The following is an 18,331-nucleotide window of genomic DNA, read 5'->3' as shown; positions in this document are numbered from 1 at the left end:
TGGCCCTAGTCAATGGTATACCTACAACCATGAATAACACAGATATTTATTAGTTTGTTGGTTCATTCACTCATTCACTCATCCACTTATTCATTCATTCGTTCTACATTTTTTGAAACAAATACTTGCTGAATGTCTATTCTAATCAAGAGATGTTCTAACTGCCCTAGGATGATGGTTACAACCTAAGTGAATATTAGAACCATCTGGGAATCTTTTTTAATTTCCGTGCCCCATCTGGGACTTATTAAAGACAGGGAGTGTGTGTGTGTGTGTGTGTGTGTGTGTAGGCTTTCTCTCTCTTTCTTTCTCTCTCTCTCTTTCTTTCTTTCTTTCTTCTTCTTCTTCTTCTTCTTCTTCTTCTTCTTCTTCTTCTTCTTCTTCTTCTTCTTCTCCTTCCTTCCTTCCTTCCTTCCTTCCTTCCTTCCTTCCTTCCTTTCTTTCTTTTCTTTCTTCCTTTCTTCCTTTCTTCTTTCAGAAAGAGAGAGAGAATATGCCTGCATGCCTGGGGAAGGGGAGGAGGGGCAGAGACAGGGAGAGGAAGAGAATCCTAAGCAGGCTGTGTGCTGGGCGTGGAACCTGGCATGAGAGTGATCCCACTATCCTGAGATCACAACCTAAGCCAGAATCAAGAGTCAGACACCCAACTGACTGAGCTACCCAGGTGCCCCTGTAGATATTTTCTTAATTGAGATACTATTTCATACACTGAAGTATACAAACTTTATGTGTTATGGGTTGGTGGATTTTTACATATGTATACACCCAATTAACCACTATGCAGATCAAGATATAGAGAAACAAAAAATGTGCATGAAAGATTTGTTGTGTGTATGGATTTGGGGCAGAGGGCTTTATTTTAGAAGCTTAAGTTTCAAATGCATTTGAGATTTTGCCACTCAGAGGTCAAAAAAAATTTGGTCCTCTGGAATAACCAGTAAAATCAGATCACTTTTTTCTTTTTCATAGTCCCTTACAAATTTGTGTTCCTTTCTAGATTTATGGAAGAAAATAATTTCATTTACAGGTGAAATGAAATTAGGGAGGACCTTAGATAACAGAAAAATTGTAAAATATCAATAAGGCACTAAATGTTACCAGTAGTAACTTTGTGAGTCAAAATCGCTGTCTCTGTTTATCTTCTTATGATTGGCATAGTTTTTTGACTAAAAGAAAATTTAACTGCTTTCTTAAAACGAAGCTATACAGTTTCTTTCATGTGATCTTTTCAAAGAGAGTGAATATCATGAGAGCAAAAATAATTATTTTCCTTTTTTTCAAAAGTGTTTGGAGCCAATGACTGCATAATTGGTATTGCAAGGCTGAGGCCAGTAGAGCAGCAGGCATGAGCTGAGTTAAGAAGATAAAGTTGGTAATTATTTGAAAAGCAAATGGAAATAGTTGATTACAGAAAAAGAAAATGTCATCTGCAAAACAAAACATTGAGAGCATCTACATTTTTTTAATAAAACCAACTAGAACTTTGAAGTTGAATTATTTTGCATAATTGGCTCATTACAGAATGAAACTTTGAGAAACAAAATGGAAGGTGGACATGAATTATACTTTTAAGACAGCCACATGTGATTTGGGATCAAAGTCTAGCATCAGGACCCTGTTTTGAGGATAGCTAGACTGTATTAGTGAATTAAACAGACTCACATCACCAGAGGAATAGAAAACATGAACATTCTCTGTAGCTCATTTCTCTGCCTTCAGATAAAATCTCCATAATTGACCAAGGTGATATGAATATTATCCATTTTGAGCATTCTTAAAGAATGAACTTTGGACAGGAAAGCAATCTGGGTATGACATTTATTATTCTGTTGATCTGGCCAGGTAAGAGAATGATGTCATAATTTCCTCACCATTTCCTGAGTGGTCCTAGGTTGGCAGTTATATTCTATTAGAGCTTGAAGGTATTATTCCTCTGCCTTCTTGCTTCTACTGCTGTTGTGGAGACATCAGCTGTCAACTGAGTTGTCATTCATTTATGGGTAATCAATCTTTTCTTTATTGGGTGGTTTTAGAATTTTTATTTTTGCCTTTGATAATCTGCAGTTTTATCTCATGCATAGCAATAAGGGTTCTTTTTATTTATCCTGCTTGCAAAACATTGTGATTGCTAAATTTGAGAATGCATGCTTTGCTCAATTCTAGGAAATTTCCACCCATTCACTCATTGCACATTGCCTTTTCCCCATTGCCTCTATTATCTCTTTCTGAAATTTCAATTAGATGCATGTTGGACCATTTCACTTTGACTTACATATCTCTTAATTTTTTTGTTTTGTTTTCTCCATCTCTTTGTCTCTCCTTGCTAAATTCTGAATAATATCTTCAAATCTTATTTCTATTCCCTAATTCTCTTTCCAGTGGCATTCAATTAGATGCATGTTGGACCATTTCACTTTGACTTACATATCTCTTAATTTTTTTGTTTTGTTTTCTCCATCTCTTTGTCTCTCTGTGCTGAATTCTGAGTAATATCTTCAACTCTTATTTCTATTCCCTAATTCTCTTTCCAGTGGCATTTAATCTTCTGTTTGATCCATCTACAGAGGTATAAATACCTATTACCCTAATTTTCCATTTTTCTAAGTTATTTTTGTTTATTTTTCTAATTTACCGACAAATTATTTGTAAGTCCCTTGTTCCTACCTAACTCAAACTATCTCCTAATTTATTTCTTTAACATCATCAACATACTTGTTTTATATTCTGCAACAATTAACTAACATCTCAAGTTTCTGTGAGTCTCATTCTGGAACTGGCTCCAGTGTATTTTGTGAGTATTGTTTTTATTGTGAGCTCCTGTTCAATGGAACCTTATATGCAGGGTTTCTTTTGACTTTTGAGTGAAGGTACATTCCTCTGAAGAGGATTTGCATTTGCTTTCTCTAAACATAGAAGGGCACATTATTCTGGAAGCATACTAAAATAAATTCCTGGCTGGGGGTTTTTAGACTACAAAAATAGTATCAGTTCAGGCCACAAACACATGTGAGGTCAGGCTTATAGTTAAATCTCCAGAGGAATTTTCTTCTTCTTCTTCTCTCTACCCAGGGCCAAAGCCAAGACAAACAAGTTTTTTTACTGGGACCCTTTGCAAGGCATTTTTTTCCCTAGTTCATTTTTTCTCCAAGGGTGTTACTTCAGGGCTCTCAGCTTCACGCAGTGACCTCCTTCCAAACACCCCATCTTGCTGTGACCCTAGACTTGGTGTCCTGAAACCTGAGTACCATTTAAGTTGATTTGCTAGATCAGGACACCAGCTCAGGGTTCATTCACCTCTCAGAATGTCCTCTGGGATTTTGCTTTTGGACTCTGAGGACTTCCCTTCCTTAATTCCAGCTTCCTTTATTCAGTCATGCATCTTAAAAGACTAAGAAAAAAATTTTACCCAGAATTTTTAGATATTTGGTAACAAGAAGGATTTTCGGGTGCCTGGGTGGCTCAATGTTAAGCATCTGCCTTCAGCTCAAGCTGTAATCCCAGGGTCCTAGGATTGAGCCCCCATGTCAGGTTCCCTGCTTCGTGGGGGGTTCCTGTTCTCCTCTCCCTCTACCCCTTTCCCCTGCTTGTGCTCTGTTTCTCAAATAAATAAATAAAATCTTTTTTAAAAAAGGATTTTCATAATATCTGTGCATCACTTTTTTTTGGTCAAAAATACAGAACTATCTCTGCAATCCTACCAGAGGCGTCCTTGTAAAGCTAGAAACTCAATTCCATGTTTGCCCCCACGACTAGCCCTTAATAATCCATGTTGGACTCATTTCAACACAAATACATCCTAAACCTCTCATGTCTCATATTTTCTGCCACTCAGCCAGCTCCAACTTTTATTTCTCCGCTGTCTCCAAGGCCTTTTCTGAATAGGTTGTATTATATTATGCTGTTTTTTAAATGTTTATGGCTTTTCCCCAGTTTCTGAGCTTTTTATGTTTCTGATGTTTGCTCTGGGAGAGAAGGCTCACAGCTTTGCCCTTCTTCAGATTCACCTGTAAATGCGGGAAGCAGGGGCAGGGTGGGTGTGTGAGGAAGGATTAACTCCTAGGACCATTCTCATTGCCTTTCTCAGTCTTGTCTTGCCTTTTAAAATTTAACTCAGCACTACAATTCTGACTCCGCCAGCAGCCATTCTATGAACAGAGATCTTTTCTGCCCAGTTTCCCGATCTCTTTTTTGTTGTTGTTTGATGCAATCTGTCTCCTTCTTCAGTGTATTTACTAACCTTGACTTTTCCCTGAAACTCTTCCCTTGATTCATAGTTTCCATCAACCATGAAACCATCACCACCATGAGGCTCCTGGAGGTTAGTCATTGCAGTCCCACCCACAACTACTGGTCCCCCTCCCCCGCACCCCCTGGGAGATGTTTGGGGGACAGCTGGAGGGCCCCACAAGCCTGGGCTTCTGTGTTTGACACTCCCACATGCTGAGGAACCTGCTGTTTCCACCCACACTGGGATCATGTTTGTTCTGCAGAGCATGCACTGGGGACCTCTCTGTAGTCAGTCCTAATGGTGAGATGGGTGATGTTTGCCTTGATTTATCCCATCAACACTGAGGCCAGGGTGGGGCACTAGCTGTTGGTAAAGGCGACGTTTCTTCCAGTTGGGAGAATGAACACTTGTTCATCTGGACTTCCTTTGTGATACGTGTCTATCACTGCATGTAGATATACAAGAGCATTTACAATTCACTTTTAAAAATCTCTGGTGTTAAATGACCAATACCTTAATATTTATATCACTGCTGCTGGTGTTGCTCTTGTCACCGTGATAGTAATTACAGAGTAGCTTTTATTTATTGGGTGTGAACTGTGTGCTAGGCTTTATGCTAATAAATCATTTCATTCTTACAACTGTCCTATGGGGTATGGATCATTATTATTATCATCATCCTCATTTTACAGATGAGAACGTGAAGATTCAGAAATGTCAAGTAACTTGCCCAAGGTCACATAGCCAATAAGTGGCCGTGCTGGCACTCAAAACTCAAGCCTTCTAAACCCAGTCCATGCTCACAAGCCTTTCATCTATCAGGATAGAAATATTCAGATTTCTGATCTATGACTATGAGCTGTTTACAGAAGCTAGAACTTAAATTCACGTTCATTCTGCCCTTTAAAGTAACACATCTGTAAGTATATAATACTATGCTACCTGCCATCATGCAGAATTGGTTTTGGAATTCCTTTGTAAGAACTGCTTTCAGAACCAGTGTGTGTAATGTAAGAAAAGCAATTTATTTTTGCTTGATCACCTACATTATTTCTCAGATTTTATTCTTAATGCCTTTTGACAATTTCCAAAATGGTAATTCTGTCCTCTGAGGATGGAGATTTGCCACCCATGAGGACATCCAGAAGAAGCTTCCAGGGGGAGTGGAGACACTTCCTAAGAGGCTCCAGCATGTTCTCAGCAATGTCAGCATTTTGAAAATTAGAGCTTGGCCTCCCAGGGTGATCACTTTGCAGGGGAAGCACTCAGCTATACATTTGCATTCTGGTGTATTTGTTTACAATTCAACCTGTTACTTCACAGATATACTTAAAGTTGATTTTGATGTGGAATGAAGTCTGTTTACACAAATATGCATCTAACAAAAATCCTTTTGCCTACTGCATAAAGGAAAACAACAGATTTTCCTTGTCTGCTGGTCTCAGAAAGTCTGCTGATGTCAACAGTGAAATTGGCTCTGTTTTGATAAGAATTCTGTTCTGTTCCTCTTTATATCTTAAAATTAGGAAATATTGACTTGTGGAATTGGACAGATGGTGAGTAGGCCCCCATTCCTCTTCAAGGAAAAAATAATCAGTTTTCTGCTTCCCCAACAAAGGGTGATGATCCCTCTGCTAAATACATCTCCAGCAACACTTCAAGCATCATTTTTAAAATGCTTATTCTTTTTTCTTTTCTTACAGTGAAGGTTAAGGTTAAAGCTTCAAGCCTCATCTTAATTAGCTGCTCACACTGAACTTAATTCTGCTGAAGTAAACAATCGTATTCAAAATAGCAGTGTTGCCATGGCAACCTAGATCCGGAATCATTTGATTTTCTTTTCTGCTCATGATTGTGCCTTACTATCTAGGCCATGATATGAAATAAATCTGCTGAAACATCCCATGTAAAATGAGATTGAAAAAAAACATTTGTCAGCGGAGGGGGACTTTTTAAAAAAATATTTTATTTATTTATTCTTGAGAGACAGAGGCGGGGGGGGGGGGGGGGGGTTGGCGATGGGGGGCAGAGACACAGGCAGAGGGAGAAGCAGGCTCCATGCAGGGAGCCCGACATGGGATTCGATCCTGGAGACGCCTGGAGGGGGACATTTTTAAATGATTGCTTTAAGTGTTGCAGGAAAGCTCCTCATTCCCAATGGCTCCTGAGGGAGATACGTCTCCGGTACCCTGGTCTGACAGCCTTGCCTCTTAGTACCCTCTCAGGGCTCGAGGTGCCAAAGCACCCATGAGCTGTGCCCCAAAACCTGGACAGGGTCAGGGGATCCAAGGTCTTGGTCCAGCTCTAGCTATCATAGTCTGGTCCTGAAAGTGCAAGAGAGTTGAATCAGATCATTCCCCCTGGCTTTTCTAGCTGTAAAGGGGTCAGGTTCTGATCTTTTAATTTGGCTTTTACTTAACAAAATGCAAAACGAAGCTGTTTTAAATCGAGCCTCAGGCTAAACCTTCATCTCCTACTAAAGAAGAGAATTGTTAAGCATTTTTAGGATCTGGGCCTGTGATTCCTAAACTTGTATGACCAGAATCATCTAGGGAGAACCCCCTTGCCTGGCTTTTCCACAGCCAATGTGGAAAGCTATCATTGGTCCTAATTATGGCATATGTTAGATGTTAGCCACAGGAAGATCACTTTAGTTAAGAAAGTTAATTAGACTTTTCTGTGGTCTCTTCACCAACCCTCTCGTGAGGTGATTCTGGAGACTCGGTCTTTGTCTCAATTTTCTTGCCTGGAAAATGTGGCTCTGGTAAGCCGGCTGGTTTCCTTGCCCCTGGATCTGGCTTAGTGCGTGACTTTTTTACTAAATGGAGCAGAGACACAGCGGCGTCACTTTTTGGAAGCCATAAACTGACACTGTGAAGGTTGTCTTCCTTGAGAAGATTTGCCATTAAAACAAAAACAAACCTGGAGCTCTTTTGCCCAGCCTCAGACTGGGATATTCTAGTCATGAGATCAAGTGGAGAAAAGTCACAAAGATACTGTTTTTCTCTGTGATTCATCTTGCATGCCATTAAAAAGAAGATAGAAAAGAGACAAACCCCGTAGAAGAATGGTAAAGAATGTGAATTTTTCACAGTACAGGAAATCCATTGGCCGCTAACTATCAGAAGAGCAGCAGTTCAGCCATTTTGAGTGTGGAGGGAAATGTGACCCCGAGTAAGGAGATGGGATTGGAAATGCCCAACCAGATCAGAGTTTAGCAAAGTTACAGAGAAATAGGGAAACCGAGGTCCTGCTGGTGGGAGTGCCACGGCCACTTTGGAGAGCGATTTGGCAGGTTCTGGTGAAATTGAAAACTCATATTCCTTTCGACTCAGCCCTTCTGCTACTGGTCCAGAGAAAGTCTGCATGTCCACCAGGAAGTGGGTACTGGGGCTTCACTGAGGTCTTGTTTGTTATGGGAAGAATTAGACACAACCTCCATGTCCATCAGCAAGAGAATGAAATGGATGAAAAATAATGCCGTATGTTCTTATATTAGAATACTATAAAGCAGATTCACATGTATTATCAACAATGGCTGGAAGTAAAACTTCATAAAGTGGAGGGGAAAAAAGCAAAACTTTGTATATGGAAAATAAAATGACCATCACACAAAGCAACACTATAATATATGCAAAGTATAAAAATGAGCTGGAAAGTGTGCTTGGCTGGCTCCGTAAGTAGAGCCTGTGACACTTAGATCTCTGAGTTGTGAGTTCCAGTCCCATGCTGGGTGTAGAAATTACTTAAAAATAAAATCTTTAAAAACAAATAGTAAAAAATAAATAAAAATGACCTGGAAAGAATGAATTTCCATGTGGAAGTGGGCAACTTTGATTAAAATATTTCATTTTTTGTTGTTTTATTTTTATTTTTATTTCAGTGTAGTTAACAGTGTTATATTAATTTCAGGTGTATAATATAGTGATTCAACACTTTAACAACACCCGGTGTTCATCAAGACAAGTGCACTGCTTAATCCCCATCACCTGTTTCACCCATCCCTAAAATGTTTACTTCTTTAATAAGAAAAAAGTCTTGAAGCAAATATGACAATATGGCAGTTGTCATTTTGGAGTGGTGTGAACTTGGATATTCTAGTTCTCTGTAATTTTCAGAACACTTTAATTGCTTAAGAAAATATAAAATGCCAAGGTAAAAGTGAGATCGTTTACAAATCAGACGGCAGAGATGAGCCTTATTAATTTCCCTGGGCACTTAATTTTAGGGCTCTTCACCCATCACACATATTTTTGGGTTTTTCCAGCCCTCATTTTCTTTCTCAGCAGTTGCCTTTTAGAGGACCCTAGCTTCTGCCCGTTGCTTATGTTCACAATTAGGATGAAGGGTGACAGCATATGCCACCTCCCCTCTGGGTGATTCATCAGGATTAGCTTTCAGATGTAAACAAGTACAGGCTCCGACTGAGGTTTCAAAAGCACCTGAGCAGACCATCCATCCTTTGAAGTGTTAATTTGGATTAAATATCTTGCTAATCACATCCTGCCACCACCCCTCTGTCAGTCTGTGGGTTTTGTCCTTTAAAGGAATAGTTGCAAATTCTAAAATGTACAAGTTGCAGATGGCAGGGTTGCTATCAGGCAAAAGAAGGCAGTAAGCTTATTGATTTTTCTTTGTCATTAATTTTATGTTATTAAAGAGACAGAGAGTAAAGTATCTTAGAACGCTAATGCTGGTGTTATTATTTTTTTCTTTTTTTGAAGATTTTATTTATTTATTCATGAGAGACAGAAAGAGAGAGAGGCAGAGACACAGGCAGCGGGAGAAGCAGGCTCCACGCAAGGAAGCCCGATGTGGGACTCAATCCCGGGACTCCAGGATTGCGCCCTGGGACGAAGGCAGGCGCTAAACCACTGAGCCACCCAGGTGCCCCCAATGTGGGGGTTATTACACAGTGGTGGAAAACCACATGAAACCAGAAAGAGGAATCAGAGTAAGTTGGTATAGTGAATTGAGGCCCTTTCCTTGCAGAGCAGAAACCAAATAGTTCTCGGACAGCTGGCAGATAGGAGAAAAGACTGCTGTGAGCACAAAGAGTAAGGAAAGGAGGATTGTCTTGGAGTACAGTAGGAAGTTTAGGGGAGAAAAAAAAGTGTGTAGATACCATATTATTTAGCCCACAGCCTGGAATTATCTCTGGCACCAAAACTTGCCCCTCCCCCTCACAAGACATAGGGATGTAGGACAGGGGCTTAAATGTGATGGCTGTGTCATGAGACATGTATACATGTAATGAGTCGTGTGATCCAGGGCCCTTTTGAGAGTGAAAGAAGGTGCTATTAACAATTAATTGAGATAACAGGCATAAACTGGGATTGTCCTGGGCAAACCTAGTCACCGTAGTGAGTACTGCTCACCCTAGTAATCATGTGGGTTTACATCTTTATTTGAGAATGAAATTCATCAAGTAAATCAAAACATGAAACGTTTTAAATATCTACCTTGTGCTAGCCCTGCTCTAGGCCATGGGGGTGCAGCAGGTATCAAGAGAAACAAATTCCATGAGCAAACAAATCATACATTATTAGATGCTACTATGTTTATATAGAAATATAGGGCAGATAAGGGATATGGGGACAGCCAGGGCCTGGAGGAGTGAGGGCAATATGATTTTATTTTTATTTTTTTATTTTTTATTTTTTTGCAATGTGATTTTAAATAGCGAGCTCCGGTAAGGTATGGAAGACTGAATTGTTGGTCACCAGTGCTCTCTACCTCCCCCTACAGGAGAAGTGTTCATCCTCGTTCCTTTGAAATCAGGCTTGGTGGTAGGAATGAACATTGGCCAATGACATGTGAACAGAAGTGACAGGGCTTTCCCGGTCACTGCCTGCTCCCCCATGCTCTTTGCCCTCTGCCGCGTCACGAAGCAGTGTGGAGGTAGTGGCTGCCCCGTTGGGACCTGAGGAGGTGACCGAAACGATCGCACGGATGTGTGGAGAAAGCATGTTCCACACAGAGGAACAGCAGGTGCAGAGGTTCTGAAGAGGGAGCTTGCAGGGATCAGAAAAGAAGCCGGTTTTCTGGAGGCAATGATGCAGGGGTGTTGCTCCAGTCAGACGTTCATGCGGCCCGTGGGGCTGGAGTTAGGACTTAATCCTGTTCATCCAGTGAACCTGATCACTCCTCTTTTCCTCTGCAGGGTATGGAGTGGGATGGCAGGAGTGAGAGGAACAGAAGAGGGTAGGAAGGAAAAGCAGATCTGGACAGGGAGGTGCAGACTGCAGATCAGGGCTCCAGATCCATGGGCAATAGACCCTACTGTTAAAAAAAAAAAAAAAAAAAAGATAATGTCACCATGTAGAGATCGTGTGGGGCCTTTGAAGTCTGATAGCTGTCATAAAGGAGAGGAGTCAGTGCATCCAAAGTATGCTCCTCAGGGACTGTTGATCAGGACATGCCCCCACCCCCACTTTGTTCTTTTACACCCATGACGTTCTTAGAGGCACACAGAACCCAAGGGGCCCCCAACAGATAAACCAAGGCAGCAGGGCCACACTTAGGAATGTACCGGGCACTGGCCTGCAAAAGGGGTAACGTTCCCTTTGAGCACCATAAAAGATGACCGTATCAGCCACAAGTTCTTTCTCTCCTTAAATCCTGATAATTCTCTATTCTTTCTTATTAAGTCTTTGATTTCTTTCAGCTCTATGCAGCCTGGAAACCACAGATCCTCCCAACTAGCAGTTGCTAGTAAAAGAGAGTCTGAACAACTAAGGCAGAGTGGGCAGCTATTGAGACTGATGCAGGAGGGAGACGGGATTCTAAATATCAAATCCTTTTAGGAAAAACGTGGTAAAAGTTGAAAGCTAAAATGTTCCATGGTGATAAAATGCTACTACGCGTTCATCAACCCCAGAAGTGGCCATGAAAGATTCTTTAGAGGAAACTCCCATTAAACATTTGGGTTTCTAAAGGCTAATGGCCTCTTTCGGAATGCAACTATTAATCTCAAATCCTCCATGCAAATTGATTGCCTGGATTACTGAACAAACTACCATCTATCACTCCTAAAGATAGAAAAATACTTTCAGGTTTGTAAGAATCTCAAACATCTGTATGTTAGCTGTTTTCTCTCTGGTTAAAAGAAAATTTAACAAACAATTGCTCTGGTAGATAGGTGACCCTGAAACAATGCATGCAAAAGCATGGCCATCCTCCTCACTTCTTGTCAATTCCTAAAGAAATTCTATTCATGATGGAAGCAAATTGGAATAAAAAGGGAAATTCTCCTCAATTTAGATATTGCCAAAATCATTGGGACTGGGGCCCTTGCTGAGAACAATGAAATGGTCTCAAGGTCTGAGAAGGGAGGAATGCATGGTATCAATAGGTGCCAGTAAGAAAGGCATTGTGGGGGTGTCTGGGTAGCTCAGTTGGTTGAGTGGCTGCCTTTGGCTCAGATCATGAACCCGGGGTACTGGGATCGAGCCCCACATTGGGCTACCTGCTCAGCTGGGAGCCTGTTTCTCCCTCTTTCTGCTTGTCTTCTCTATCTCTGTCAAATGAATAAATAAAATCTTAAAAAAAAAAAAAAAAAAAAGGAAAGAAGGAAGGAAGGAAGGAAGGCAGGCATTGTGCAGGGATCAACAGCAAAGGTGTCTTGGAAGTCCAAGGCAACTCAATATATTACAATGCAGTGGGACTCAGCATTTACCTCCTACTCTTTCCAGAATCCACCCTTTGAGCCACTGTTCCTCCCAGGGGTAAGAGGCATTATTGGCATTTGGGGGAGGATGATTCTTTGTTGTATGGGATTGTCCTATGCATTATAGGATGTTTACGCCCTTGACCTCACTCACTAAATACAAGTAGCACTTTCCAATCACTGACACAGAAACATCCCCAGACTCTCCCTAGAGTAGACATTACTGTCCCAAGTGAGAGCCCTATGAGTCTGGACTATATTAATACAAGAATAAGGTGCCATTTGAACATAGCTGTGAGGATGTACCCCTGCAGGAGCTGACTGAATCATCAAAGATGGCCATTCTGTCCACATGTAGGACAGGAAAAGGAAAGCAATTAGCTCTATTTGCTGGCAAAGAAATCCCAGATAATCAGAAAGGCTGCAACAGCCATACGATCAGAGAGATGGCTTTGTTGTTGGTAATAAAGTGAGTTTTAAAAGAAAATCAAAGACTGAAATGAGCTGGAGACAGTGTTCAAAAGAACTGATCTGTAGTAAATAACCCATGTTGTCATTGCTCTTCTGGAAAGGGGCAGGAGTGTTTCTTTGAAGATGAGTTGCAATCTGCCTGATATTTTCATGAAAAACAGAGGAGACATGCTCAGGTTTTAGGCTCATTAGGTTCAAATCAAAGTTATTGACCAGTTCTTTACTAAGTACATGCTGTGCTACTTAGAGGGTTCTGTGTGGACGGCTGCCTCGGGTGGCAGTTTCAGGAACTCCCCAGCGTTCTCTGCTACTGCTGAGGATCTTTCTCTCTTCCACTCTTCCCATTGACCCTGACTTCCTGCCTTATGTCTCTGGGCCCAGATCATCTTTGGGGAGGGTGGGAAGCGACACCTCATCCTGCCATTGTGGGACCCCTTGCCTGCCCCTTCTTCCCTTGGCTCTATAATAGCCACAAAGACTGTTTGCCAAGCCCTGGGCTAGGGCTTTTTTTGTTTCTGTTAATATTAAAGTAGGTCACCAAAGGAAGTTTTAACAATTATTCCTCCAGAAGATTGTTTTCATTATTTTTTTTAAAGAATCTCAAACTCATAGAAAACTTACAAGTACAATACAAAGAACCTCTTTCTCCATTATTATTTGAGAGTAAGCTGTCAGCCTGATGCCCACCACTTCTGATTTTCCTATAAACGAGGACATTCAGCTACACAACCCAATGGAACTCTCAAAATCCGAACATTTAAATGGGTACATTATTACCGTCTAATCTCCAGACCCCATTCAGGCAATCCCAGGAATGTCCTTTTTTTTTTTTTAGACTAATTTATTCATGAGAGACACAGAAAGAGGCAGAGACATAGGCAGAGGGAGAAGCAGGCTTTCTGCAGGGAGCCTGGGGTCACGACCTGAGCCAAAGGCAAATGGTCAACCACTGACCCACCCAGGTGCCCCCCAGGAATGTTCTTTATAGCAAAAAGATCCAGTTGAAAATCATGTGCTGTGTTTAGTTCTGTCTCTTTAGTGTTCTTCAGCGTAGAGCAGTCTTGTTCACTCTTACCTTGGTTCTCATGACCTTGGTACTTCTGAAGAGGACAGGCTAGTCATTTTGCAAAATGTCCCTCAATTTGGTTTTATCTGCTGCTTCCTCATAATCAGGGTCGGGTGATGTACCTTTGGCAGGACTACCAGAGAATTTGTGCGGGGTCTTCTTGTTGCCTCTGGTCAGGTGGCAACAGGATTTCGATTAGTCCCATCACTTAGGTCACTTGATTAAGGTGACATGTGCCAGATTTCTCCACCATGAAGCTATTCTTTTTCCATTTGTAACTAATAAGTATTTTATGGGGAAGTACTCTGAGACTATAAATAGCCTGTTCCTCAGCCAATTTTCAATTATTTTATGGATTTGTTGTTTTATATTTTCATAAATGGGCTATCATCAGTTACTATCATTATTTATTTTGATGCTCTATTTGTTCCAGATGTGGCCAGATGATCCCTTTCCAGCTGGCCTCTATTCCTCCTTGACAAGCCCCTATCACAATTTGAGCATTCTAGAACAATAAGATATACCAGTCCCATCATGTACTTTCCTATAACCACCCTGGAATCAGCCATTCTTCAAGGTGGCCAAGTGCTCTGGGTTGTTGGGCTACTTGAATGGTGGACCAGTGGATGTCTGTCCATGTGTGGGGCTACCTGTGTCTCATACTACATGTGTCCACATCCTTCTTGGATGCTTTGGATTATCTACTTCTCTGTTCCTTGTTTTACCAGAGAAATTCTAGAAGACAGACCATTTACTAAAAGTCTTGTAGATGGGGAAACTAAAGCTCAGCAATGTAGTATGATATCTAGCTGGTAGCAAAATTAGAGTCAAAACTCCAGATCCCTTCTCCTTTTCTAAAACCACCCACTGTATCATACAACTTTCTTCATCATTAGCAAGTACAAATATTTTTTATTATAGCTACTAATTGAGTTACTGGAGGGTGTGTGTGTGTGGAATTAAAGCTAGTAATTTATTAAAGCTTACATCAGAGCAGAAGAGGAAAATATAATATTTTGATTTAAAGCATAAAATTTTATTTTATTTTATTTTTTTTTAATTTTTATTTATGATAGTCACAGAGAGAGAGAGAGGGGCGCAGAGACACAGGCAGAGGGAGAAGCAGGCTCCATGCACCGGGAGCCCGACGTGGGATTCGATCTCGGGTCTCCAGGATCGCGCCCTGGGTCAAAGGCAGGCGCCAAACCGCTGCGCCACCCAGGGATCCCTAAAGCATAAAATTTTAAAGAATAAAACTGGTTGGTGTCTAGGGAATTCTTTAGATTCTTGGTGTGGAATCTTTTCTAGAACACATTGATAGGAAAGTCCTTTGTTTCAGAAGAGCTAAGAGATTCCTATATTAAGAATTCGAGTTCCCAGAGAGGTACAGAAGTGAGATCAATTCTGGCTTCAGGGATCCCTGGGTGGCGCAGCAGTTTGGCGCCTGTCTTTGGCCCAGGGCACGATCCTGGAGACCCGGGATCGAATCCCACATCGGGCTCCCGGTGCATGGAGCCTGCTTCTCCCTCTGCCTGTGTCTCTGCCTCATTCTCTCTCTCTCTGTGACTATCACAAATAAATAAAAAATTTAAAAAAAATTCTGGCTTCATATTGTCTATTATTAAATCGCTCAGTTTATTTGCTACTCCTTTAAAAACACAAAGGTGGAGATTTTAATTAGAGATAAATAGTCTATAGGATTACTATAGGGAATAGAGAAAGACGGTGTCTGAACTGTGTAAATGCCCAGCACTGTCTACATTAAGGGGTCTTTACTACACTTGTGCCATGGATCCTGTTAGCATATGCTGAAGCCTACCGACCTTTTCTCAGAATAATGTTTTTAAATGCAAAAATGAAAATATGTAGGATTGCCAAGGAAAAAAGTACTGAAATGTAGTTATTAAAATAGTTAAAGAACAAATGCAAAAAAAAAAAAAGAACAAATGCATGATATTATAATGAATATATGCTTTTAAACTTTACTTTTTTAAAGATTTTATTTAAATTCATGTTGGTTAATATATATTATTAGTTGCAGGGGTAGAATTTAGTGATTCATCACTTGTATTTAACACCCAGTGCTCATTCCATCAAGTGCCCTCCTTAAATGCCCGTCACCCAGTTACCCCATCCCCCCACCACCTCCCCTCCAGCAATCCTTAGTTTGTTCCCTATGGTTAAGAGTCTCTAATATATATGTATATAAAAAAAAAGAGTCTCTAATATATGTTTTGTAAATTAATACTTAAATAATAAGATTAATCTAATAAATTAATACTTAAGTAATAGTATCTAGTATCTAGAACTAATAACTGTAGTAATTTCAAAGCGCTGTGTATTAGTCTCCTTGGGTCGCCATAACAAAATACCATAGACTGGGTGGCCTACACAACAGAAATGTATTTTCTCAGCATTCTGGAGACCAGAAGTCTGAGATCACAGTGCCTGTATGGTTGGGTTCTGGGGAGGGCTCCCTGACTTAGAGAAGGCCACCTTCTCATCGTGTCCTCTCGTGGCCCTTCCCCAGTTCCTGCACATGGACAGACAGAGAGAAAGAAAGATCTTGTCCTCTTTTTTTTTTTATTTTTATTTTTATTTATTCATGATAGTCACACAGAGAGAGAGAGAGAGAGAGAGAGGCAGAGACACAGGCAGAGGGAGAAGCAGGCTCCAAGCACCGGGAGCCCGATGTGGGATTCGATCCCGAGTCTCCAGGATCACGCCCTGGGCCAAAGGCAGGCGCCAAACCGCTGCGCCACCCAGGGATCCCTTGTCCTCTTTTTATAAAGCCACCACTCCTATCAGAATGGCTCCCACTCTTACAATCCTAATAACCTCCTAAAAACCCTATTTCCAAATACAGTCATGTTAGGGATTGGGGCTATCACTTGTGAATTTTGGAGGGCCACACTTTAGTCCATAGCATAGTGATAGGCATAAATGATATTTTAAAACATCTTTTGCAGACTATCATGTGATATGAAAATAGCTGTGAGCTATTGGTAACAAAGTCATAGGTACCACTACTAATAGGTTTGTTGACTAAATTTATTATGAAAGAAAACGCTTAATTTCCGGTTGAGGTTAGAGAAAATAAATATGATTTTCCCCCCATCCAGATACACAGCCACCCTGAACTTTTATGCAAAGACCATAGATGAAGAACTCCTGAAACATACAAATAAGATATTTTTGTTTTGAGCTAACAGGTCGCATAACCCCAGCATGGTGGGAGTCAGTTCTGAAATCAGCTAATTCTGACCATTACCAGTCACCTAAGAACAGTCAGTGTGGTGAATAGAAGAGACATCACCTGCTTTTGGCTTTTTGGAATATGTGTCCAAGTACTGGAATGTGTTTTGTCTTACAGACACCAGTAACCTCAATACTGAACAACATGATTCCGGGACCTCTGAGAACTTCTGGCTTGACCCTTCTGTGCAGGGCCAAACGGAGACCAAGGCAGAGGATGACGGGCTTCGGAAATCCCTGGATAGATTCTATGAAATGTTTGACCATCCACACCCAGCTGCTAGAAACCCACTCTCCACATCGGTCTGCCAGTGCCTGTCTCAGAAAATCAACGAACTGAAGGGCCAGGAGAGCCAAAAGTATGCCCTTCGCAGTTTTCAGATGGCCAGGGTCGTCTTCAGCCGGGATGGCTGCTCAGTCTTACAGAGGCATTCCAAGGACGCCCACTTCTACCCAGTGGGAGAAGGAAGTGTGCTTCTGGAGGATGAAAAGCCCACCCCGGGACTTTCAAAAGACATCATTCATTTCCTCTTGCAGCAGAACGTGATGAAAGACCTCTAAGTAGCTTCCCCCCCCCCCCCCCCCCCCCCCCCCCCCCCCCCCCCCCCGCCGTGGTAAGAGCAGGAAGTGTGGAGGGTGCCCTGTGGCCGATGCTATGGGTGCACCACTCATATCCCCTAGGGCCTCTCCAGCCAGCCCTGTGTGTCCAGCCCCCTGGGAGCCAGTTGGGCCAGTAGCGTTTGTGGACTTTATAGATCCTATGTCCACACTACCTCCCACCCCACCCTACCCGTCCCTTTGACTTCAGGCCAGTGACTGGCTGGGGAGCCCAAAAGCACAGCTTCCTTGCCCCAAGGAAGGAAGGAGGTGCTCTGAGGCATAATTTACTCTCCAGAGCTCCCCTCTGGATCAGGCCAAGACTGAGACTTCCCACGATATCACACCTGGCTCAGCCTCTTCTGTCTCCCTGTCCTCCTTCTTCTGCTCACCTACTGGTGTCTCCTGGAAGCCTTTCCTTAATAAAGTTCTTGTACCTGAATCCTTGACTCAGAGTCTACTTCTTGGGAGAACCCAACCTATGAGAACAGGCTTTCTCATTAGATGAGCTTTTTGAAGGATTTAAAGCTCTATGCCAAATCAAGTAGAAGAGTCATACCAAGTTGTAAAACTGAGACCATGTGATTGGGAATGTATCTCCCAAAATAATCTAAAGATTTAAATACAGTTTAAAATGCATCACATGTTAATCATACCCTTGCTTCTCCAAAGCCAGAATTCCCTGTTTTATAATCCTAGCAGGGTGTGGAAGGAACATTTGGACCCTTTAAAATAAAAGCTAAAATTTGCAAATTAAAAAAAAAAAAAAGAAGAAGAAAGAAAGCCTCTTTGTCTCCACCAGATTGCAAATGTGAAAGGTGTGAAGAAAACAAATATGCGCCACCGCCCAAAGTCTTGGAGGCTCAATCATGCCATGCTAGGCTGAGGAGACACGGCCTTGGCAGGCCTGGAGGAAGAGAAAGAGGATCCTTTGCCCAAGTGGGCTCCTTCCTATCATTTTTGCCTTCTTCCTGCCTGCTGCCAGCACCCTCTGTCACCCTCTGAACAGGTGGCCCCTCACCCCTGTTCTGTCCTTGCTTGGCCG

The 18,331-nt window shown here is 41.7% G+C and overlaps 2 protein-coding genes across 7 annotated transcripts in view; one reads left to right on the top strand and one right to left on the bottom strand.

The window, feature by feature from the left end:
* Window positions 1–7,596, bottom strand: part of LOC119865581 (cytochrome c oxidase subunit 7B, mitochondrial-like) — a 50,174-nt gene extending 42,578 nt beyond the window's left edge. Inside the window, exon 1 of the mRNA XM_038572970.1 lies at window positions 7,456–7,596. Within this exon, the coding sequence (XP_038428898.1) occupies window positions 7,456–7,596 (141 nt within the window). The remainder of the gene's footprint in view (window positions 1–7,455) is intronic.
* SHLD1 (shieldin complex subunit 1) overlaps window positions 1–17,728 on the top strand; it is an 80,063-nt gene extending 62,335 nt beyond the window's left edge. For all 6 annotated transcript variants that reach the window (XM_038571669.1, XM_038571670.1, XM_038571673.1 and 3 more), the window contains exon 3: window positions 16,808–17,728. In XM_038571669.1, the coding sequence (XP_038427597.1) occupies window positions 16,808–17,250 (443 nt within the window). In that variant the 3' untranslated portion in view covers window positions 17,251–17,728. The remainder of the gene's footprint in view (window positions 1–16,807) is intronic.
* The last annotated feature ends 603 nt before the right edge of the window (window positions 17,729–18,331 follow it).

The sequence above is a fragment of the Canis lupus genome, chromosome 24 (assembly GCF_011100685.1).
Source record: "Canis lupus familiaris isolate Mischka breed German Shepherd chromosome 24, alternate assembly UU_Cfam_GSD_1.0, whole genome shotgun sequence".
NCBI lineage: Eukaryota > Metazoa > Chordata > Mammalia > Carnivora > Canidae > Canis > Canis lupus.
The sequence above is the reverse complement of the archived record's forward strand: the minus strand, read 5'-3'. Positions and strand labels throughout refer to the sequence as shown.